This window comes from Austrofundulus limnaeus, unplaced genomic scaffold (assembly GCF_001266775.1).
Source record: "Austrofundulus limnaeus strain Quisiro unplaced genomic scaffold, Austrofundulus_limnaeus-1.0 Scaffold82, whole genome shotgun sequence".
Lineage (NCBI taxonomy): Eukaryota > Metazoa > Chordata > Actinopteri > Cyprinodontiformes > Rivulidae > Austrofundulus > Austrofundulus limnaeus.
The window spans coordinates 1669068-1677875 of NW_013952484.1; the positions used below are offsets into that span (position 1 = coordinate 1669068).

General features: G+C 39.4%; 1 protein-coding gene across 1 annotated transcript in view; it reads right to left on the reverse strand.

Moving 5' to 3' along the window:
• utrn (utrophin) overlaps window positions 1-8808 on the reverse strand; it is a gene marked incomplete in the record, with an annotated part of 237438 nt that overhangs the window by 178348 nt on the left and 50282 nt on the right. Inside the window, 10 exon segments of the mRNA XM_014011589.1 lie at window positions 941-1068; window positions 3112-3280; window positions 4460-4704; window positions 4874-4961; window positions 5120-5243; window positions 5325-5458; window positions 7336-7515; window positions 7612-7719; window positions 8090-8191; window positions 8310-8429. Coding sequence (XP_013867043.1) covers window positions 941-1068; window positions 3112-3280; window positions 4460-4704; window positions 4874-4961; window positions 5120-5243; window positions 5325-5458; window positions 7336-7515; window positions 7612-7719; window positions 8090-8191; window positions 8310-8429 — 1398 coding nt within the window.

The window sequence follows — 8808 nt, forward strand, 5'->3', positions numbered from 1 at the left end:
AGTGTACAGTAGAATACAGTAGGGTAGGATTTGACAAGATTTTAAAAATATTAACTTATTAACGCAACTTAAAAAAAATCGAAATTAATTTTAAAGCTGATCTGTGTTGTTTCCGATATTTCAGCTCCACTTTTAGTCTTTAAATTCACCCAACAGCCAAAAAATAATAAAAAAGCATAAACAATGTGTAGCAAACAGCTGCAGGTCAGATATTACCACATCAAATATGAAAAACGCTCTTTTGATTAACTTTGCTGAGAACAAATGTTATGATGAATAAAATATTCCCTGAAGGTTCTTGACTGTCTCATTAAATTTGAGGAAATCTTACATTTTTAATTTAACATCACTTGCTGACGTGCAATATGACCTGATCTTGTGTTTCTGTTACTAAGGGCCAGAAATATGCATAATAAAACAAGCGTCTAGAACAATACCAAGCCAAGAAAATCAGTGTCGTCTCCTCTCATTAAACTAATATCCAACAGATCTCAGGACGGCCGTCATGGCTTTGTATGTTGTGACTGCCGGGCTGACTGACAAGCTCACTGGCCCTGCGTGAAGCTTCATGCACGGGCACGCTGCCCAGAATGTGCCACGACCCCCTCCCCATCGTGTCCTGTCTGCCAGGATAACAAGAGCGCAGACTGAACCGCATTCCACCGCAGCACGGAGGTAAAGACAAACACCGAGGGAAAACACAAGGAATGCAACAACACGTGTCTTTCTGTGCAAAGAGACATAGAAGGCATGTTCAAGCAAAGACTCGCACAAAGATTCAACGCGGAGCGAAGGGAAGATAATAAGATAAAGGGCTCTATTGTATTCTGAAATAATGAGCTGTTGTTCTGTGAGCAGACATCAGTCAAAATAAAACACATTTTCTGTTTGCTGCACTTCTTTCTTTCTAACTTAACCAGGAGTTTTGTGGATTGCTCACCTGTGCCCGCTCCACTGCGCACTCTGTTGTGTGAATGTCCACCACGCCTTCTTTAAGAGCAGCCAGCCTGGCCTCCAGTCCCTCCACCACGTTCTGAGCCGCCCGGGTGGCTTCGAGACGAGATAAAGCTAGAAGAGAACAAGAGGAAAGGTAAGCTGAGAAGACGACAGGAGGACGAAGATCAACATTTGATAACATATGAAGAAGGAATGAGCAATAAGCTAAATAGTATTTCATAATGTTTTCACGTGTGGCAAGTTTTGTTTGACGTGTTCCCTTCTTCCTGCTCCCTTTCAAACAGAAAACTAGTGGTTAATTGGGTTCTTGGTTATGTATGCACATGTTTTCTTTGTCTTACTGATTGCTTGTTTTTTATTTTTAAAAATCTGTTTGAAATAAATTTTTAAATAAAATAAAATAATTAATCCGTGAGAATGTAAAGCACTTAAAAGTATGTTTTCTTAAAAAGGTTAAGGAAACGTAAAAAACAAATTTAACCTCAAGATATACACTTTTAGTGGGGGGGTGTTATGCAAAATTGACATTCTGTTAGCTTTATATCATGTTATAATGTCATTCAATCCTCAAAAACATACCCAGTGTTGCTTTGAYTCATTCATGCATGTTTGAGAAATCCTTTAATCTCCTGCAGTAGCCATGTGGAGCTGCCTAAACACTTGCTCGTACAAAGCACCGCCTATTTGTACCTAGCTCCTCCCTAAAGCTCAGTCTGCAGCTGTGATCCAGCCCCACACAGCACCCCTCCCCTGAAAGGTAGGAGGTTCTTAAAGAGACAGAGGCCAATTTCAAGACATCTAGATTTGCTTTTTCATAACTGAAGGTACTTACTTGTAAAATACATGCGTGAGTTGCTTCACCTCTTTAACTTACAGCTACAAACACTTCAAAAGTTTAAAGAAGTTACCGGTACATAAATTACAATTGTTGGTTTATATTTTCAGAGCCTCTTGCTCTTCCTCATGGCCGTCTCTCATTTCCTTTCTGTCTCTTTTAATTACGAGGGGATTTAAAGGGCCTGTGACATGCATATTCTTCAAATACAAAAAGTCAAAGAAAACATCTTTATATWTAAGAAAGCTGGARCAATWCRCACGATTTAACACATTTTCTCCCATAACTGGCATATTTTCTTTTAAACTTGGCTCAAAGTGAAACAGGAAGTGACATCAAAGGGGAACTCTTTAACTAAGAAAACTCTCTGGWCTTTGTCTATTKAAACATTATTATTTGAACTCTTCTTCATCTCTCTGATAGTGACTCAAAATAATCTAAAGAAACATCAGATTCTTCTCTACAGTCTGTGTTAGCCATTTTAGCAAAGCTCTGCTCACATGCAAGACATTCCCCTTTGACATCACTTCCTGTTACTTCACAGGCAAATATCTCAACAACTGTTCATCTCAGCGACATGAAATTTCTTTCGCAATAGTTTATCCATGTCCTCTTTCTAAAAATGCATTCATATGTATTACAAAAAATTGATGTCACAGGCACTTTAAAGCTTACATAATATGACTAGGCTTTTACAATGAAACAACAAAAAGCAAATTACGCATGGGGTGGAAAAACCCCGGCTGAAAGAAAACTAAACTCGTGAAGAAACAAAATAGTTTTTTTAGTAKGTCATCCAAATCCTCAAGAGTCATCAAGCCCGAGAGGCACGGCAAAATAGAAACGCACTTGTGTTAAAGGAGGAGATTTAAGTCTTCCTTTACAGACTCATTTTAGGCTAAAAATCAGAGCACATAAATTCCTGAGGTAAAACAGTGACTGATTCCAAGTCACGTCGTCAGGTAGATGTGAGCTGACAGAAGCATGACCTGAAGCTAAAATCCTTCACGTACACATCCGCAAACCTGCGAGCTTCTGGAGGCCATAAAAGGGCATCATCTATTACTCGCCAAGGCTTCATATAAAAGCTGATGTCAAATTTACATAGCCATCAGTCTTAGTTTTCTTATAAACCGAGAGCACTGAACCAAAAGCAAGAAAAGGTCTTTGTTTTAAAGGAGATTTAAATCTCCTGATCCGATGGCTCAAGGCTGTCAGTTCCTCTGAAAGGCACTCCAGTGTTGTTAATGTGGGCTCAGGAATTAATTCCTCCTGTCATCGGTTTAACGAACGATTTTAATAAAACACAGCAGAATTACCTTCTTTGATTTCTCGCTCCCCACTCTGCAGCTGCTGCAGCGTGGAGGCGTGATGTGCAGAAACCACCACCAGGTTGTCTTTCAGGGAGGGCACCGCTCCCAGGGTCCCCGCCTCCGCGGACAGCCGCTCGAGTCGGGGAGTCAGGGCCGCGACCTGAGCGAGCTGCGACTGCGGAGCACAAGATGAAGGAGAAAGTTCACTAATGGGTTTGTCGTGAACAGGTTATCAGGTAACATGATGCTCCTGATTACTCCGAACAGCGGGGAAATGAATAATTCAAGTGTAACTAAGCAAAAAAAAAAAAAGAAAGGTTCAGACAGAAAGGGACAATTTTTTCAATCTAAAATTGACAGGATTAATTTACCTCAGAATAAAAATGAAAACTTTGTTAAATATAGGGTCGGGTATAGAGTCTTGAGTCTCGATTGGAACCGGGAGGAACATGTCGATTTTCCCAGAATCGTTCGAATTTTAACATTTCGATACCCGGTTCGCAGACTAGAAGAAGCAGCCGCCGAACACCAATGAAGAAGAATCTGCAGATAGTGTGTTAGCTACCTCGTTTAAACCATACAAACCTTTTTGACTCCGCCTCTGAATCATTCAAATTTAAACAAAGCCTAACCCTATTCATTAGGCCTATAAATGCAGATTGTTATTTTTATTACTTATCTTGTTTAGGTCGCAGCATTATGCATTACACAGATTTTATATATATACGTATGTGTATATACTGTTTATACGTGTGTATATATATATGTGTATATATATATATATATATATAAAATGCCTAATGCTGCAACCTAACAAGTAATAAAAATAACATTCTGCGTTTATAGGCCTAATGAATAGGGTTAGGCTTTGTTTAAATTTGAATCATTCAGAGGCATGTATTTATTAGGGGTGCAACGATACAGAAAATTCACGATTCTGTTCGGTTCAATACTTAAATCTCACGGTTCAATATTTTTTCGATACAAAAAAGAGAAATTTCCATGCCCTTTTAACTTGYAATTTATTGAAAATAATAATGATCATTGGTTTATCCTCAGAAGTACAGTTTTAAAATTAAATGTTGCTGAGACAGCAAGTTTCTCAGTGGATCTGCGCTCGACAATGCAGCCTAGGTGGAGTAGTCGAACACAGATCCACTGATTCTTCAACACAGAACATCTTCAGAAGAGAAGCTGGAAAAATAAATTTTAGACGTTTAGAAGTTTAGACGTTTAATTTTAGCTCATGTATCATTTTTTCACATCAGTATGTCATCTTTGAGAAAACATTGTTATAAACCTGAAAAACAATAAAAAACAAGCACCATTTGGCTAGCCAGCCTCTAAATTTCACCTGATAACCTTCACTCGCTTTTCTGAGCTCAGCATCGCTGGACTTTTCAACAGACGACGCTGCGTCCAGCCACCGGTCCTGCTTCTCCAAGGCCTGGTTCAGAGCCGCGAGCTCCGCAGAAGCCGCTCTGACCCGGGTCTCGATGTGGACCCGATCGCGGGCGGCCTGAAGCTCCCGGGTGCAGACGTCCCACTCAGTCTGAATCAGGTCTATATTAGTCCTGACGGAGTCCACGCTCACTGCCTCTGCGGGGGGACACACGGGAACAACAGCTCATATCAGAAAGATTTTATTTAAAAAAAACAATCTTTAAAAAATAATTACTTAGAGTTTATGCAAAACTAAACAAACATAAAAAGTTCAGTTTTGTAAAATATTTTAGGAGTAAAAAGAAATAAGAAATGATCTTCAGACCTCGCTCAAGCTGGTCCATCAGGCTCCGCCCCTCCTGAACCACCTGGCTAACTGGGCTTTCCTTTGCTTTAAGTTCCAACTCCAGATTCTAAAGTTACACATAAAAATAAAAAAATAAACCTGTTGAAATAAATCCTTATTATATATTAGATTTTGCCATGGCCCCTGCAAAAAGAGAGCTGCCAAAAGAATAACAACCATTCAGTATATTAAATTAGAGTAAACTGATATAATATGCAGCTTTACCTTCAGCTTCTCCTGCAGGTCGGGTGCGTCAGGTGTAGTTTCAGGGGGTGTGGAGGCCAGAGTCTGAGCGGATGTCTTCCATGTTTTCATCCAGCTGAATAAGTCAGAAACCTTGTTTTCAAACCTGCAGAACAGTGTGGGATTCAGTGTTTGCACGCCTCTTATTCTATATACAGTATTATCATTTTATACACAGGTTTCTTACAGTCTTCTGGTTTCGACATCCACCTCCACCATTCGTCTCTTACAGGGAGCAGGTTCGACCAGCTCGTGTTCAACGATGGAAGCAACCGAGGAATCTGTACGGTCTACTTGAGCCATCCCAGCATTCGTTGCAGCCTTCATTATGTGACGGAGAATAAGACGAACAAACAAAAAATTAAATAAAWCACTCCTAATAAGGTAGGCCTGTCRCGATAACTAATTTTGTTGGACGATAAATTGTCTCAGATATTATYGTGAKAAAYGATAATATTGCTTGAAAAACATTTTAAACTAATATAATCTCATCCGYTTACAAAGCGTRTGGAAGTTTATGAAATTTAYCAGTGGTGGGCAGCGCTAATCCAAAAATTAGYTCYGCAATTTCTAAAGCACTTATGAAAATATTTAGGTCCACAWCTTCAAAAGCGCTTATGCCATTGAAAAYCTAGCGGAAGCTAATTTTTAAAGYGCAAGTTCAATTTGACACTTACTAGCTGGCAATAATTCATGTACAATATATGCACAATACTGCCAACTAGTGGTGTATGAACTCTTGTACAGCTTAATCCTACAACCGCCGATTGCTGGGGATGTGATTTCATGAAACAGACCTTTGGTTCCTGGTGTAAAAATTAAAAAGTTGTTGAGGATTGCTAGTTCGGCTGCTTCTTTGTCTTTTTCTTTTGTTGTAGATTTTTCATTAAAAAGCAATAAAGTAATTTTAAAACTGTTTATTGGAAAACTGAAGCGATGCATTCTGGGTACATGACAGATTTGATTTGTGACGGGAAACGAAAGCACGGAGTACAGGAAACTATCCTCACTTCAAAATAAGAGCTTGGATTTTAAAGTTTTCCGTGTAGTTGCTCCAGCTGACCACTAGATGTCAGTCTTATTCAGCACAACATCTTTAAATCATTTCTGCGTCTCTAACCCCGTTGGCCGATTGCTTTGACCAATTACGTCAAGTATTGAGCTCCAGCATTTAAATTTTATTTTTTTAAAAACGGAGCTCCGATTGTAAAGTAAAATAAATCCATACATACAAAATTTTAGTACGGATTACAAACATTAACTGTTTTTGCTGGGACAGGGAGTGTCGCCTGGTCACATAGTTCTAACCATTGCCTTCCTACTATGTAAGCAGACACGAAGCATTGWGGGAAATGTCTGTAAAATGAGAACCGTGACCGAAAGCAACAGTCAGCATAGATACCTTCCCAATAATTGTATTTATCTGGGAGGGGTGCTGTTGGATAGATCATGTGTGTTGTGATTCCTTGAAAGCCATACCTTCTGCTGTTCAAGATAATGATTGATAAGATAATGAACTGCAATTTACGTACGTAAAAACAAAGTGACCAGAGATCAGAGATTATGAATACAGCAGCAGCTGCTGAAGCTGTAAAACCACTTCCCGCCTCCGACTTCGTAAAATAACTGTGGTCACCCTTACACCGCTTGCAAAACTTACGAAAATTCACGAAATTTACAGAAATTTGCAGATGGACCGAGAGTGGAGTTTGTGGAAACAAAACGCAACAACATCGCTACCCACCTCCTCTATCCATGCCGGCACAGTTTATTCAGCATGTCTTCCTCTGGCTTCATAAAATAATTGCGGTCACCCTCACAATGCTTACGAAGTAAACGAAAGTTCGGAAATTTACTTAACGCATAAAAACGAGCTCTCAGCGAACTCGAGGTTCAGTGCGACGTCCTGAGGCGTCGAACAATCGAAGCTAAATGCCTGCTCTCATGCTACAGAGGTTACGAGACACAAAGAAAACAAACAAGCAGGCAAATGAAAATTATCAGCCACATTTTATTTATCAWCCTCAGTTTCATTTCTCGTGCGATTAATTTATTTACAGTTTATCGCAACAGACTAAGTAAATAAATAAGCAAACAAAAGAAACTCTATAAATCGCTTGTGATTTAGAAGTTTGCTGACCCAGATTAAAATAACTATTACATAACAAAATCCTAAGCTGTAAGACAGAATAACATACCTGAGTTAAGCAGTCCTCCAACTTCTGAACCAGATTGTTCCACCTGTGAGTTAGCTCCTCTGTGTCGGCCTCGATCTTAGCTCCCGCCTCCGAACTTTGCAGCAGCTGCATCACGTCCTGTCCCGCATCCGACAGTTTGTCCAGAGTCCCTCTCGTCTTCTCCATGTCCTCCTTTAAAATCTTTAACAAGGAAAAGGTGAGGGTAAAAAAAATGCATCGACAAACAAGAAAAATACGAAAACTATAGAGATTAAAAAGAACAAGATGCGTGCTTACAGCTAATCTTCGAACGTTTGAATCAAATTCACTGGAGTTCTTGAAGTTGCTCGTCTGAACTTCATTTAAGGCCTCCTCTTTTTCAGCCAGCCATGTTTTAAACAAACTCTGGAGGAAAACACTTTTCTTAGTTTTCTGTTGTGCAACAAAAGCATTTGAGTCAGGCTTTAACTCCACATTGCTTTCAAAAACTGATTTATTTCAACCCAAGAAAGAAAAGTAGTTTGGTTTGCATTAGAAGAAGAGAACAGAGTGAAACAAGCTCTTTTAATCTCAGAACAATGGAAATTTCCCACTGACATTTTAAAACCCAGAAGAGTTTTTAGTTTTAATTTATGCCATATTTGCTGAACCTCATTATGTTTAGCTCAGTTTTCCGTCGCAGATTTTTTGCAACTAATAATCTCTGCACAAAAAAAAGGTGAACAAGAGGCTTTTTGTAGAAGATGTCGTGTTTTTATCCGGTGAAATCTCTCACCTGGTCTGATAAAAGCTGCTGCCAAACCAGAAAAACCTCCTGCAGCTTTTGCCACCGTTCTTCTGTCCAGCGACACACGGCTGCCCAGCGTTCGCCCAGAGACTAAATCCAGACAAAAAATTAATACAGTTACTATTTATCAGTTTGAATAAAGTAAAATTAGACACAAGGAAATCAGAATTTTTCAACAAACGTTATGGATTGAAATCTTGATCTTTACCTGTAGTTGTTCCTCCAGGGCAGCAGTGGTGCTCTCACCACCGTTCTCATCCACCACCACCACCATGTGAGTCAGAGAGTTCACCTTCACCTGCTCCGCCTCCAAGTCATTTTGGAGTTCCTGCACAAGAGAACGGAGTCAATTCAACCAACCGAGCTCCAMAACATAAGTATATTTCAGGGAAAAACTTGTGCGAGACTAACAATTAAAGGGATCCACGATTAGTTGTAACATTAGACTTTATTTGATAAACATATATTTTAACTGTAAAATAAAGACGGTAAAAATACTGTAGGCTGTTTAGTTTTGTAAATTTTTAAAAATGTATTTTAGCACGGATGGAGCCATTTTATTTACACATAAAGCATTCTGGGTAAATGATGACGTGGATAGGTCCTCGGTGTGAGCGAGCTATATCCACCCTGTAGGTTAATCTTGGACAATATCTGATGATCGACTCTTTTAAATGAAACCAGAGAGCGTTGACAGAGAGGAGAAG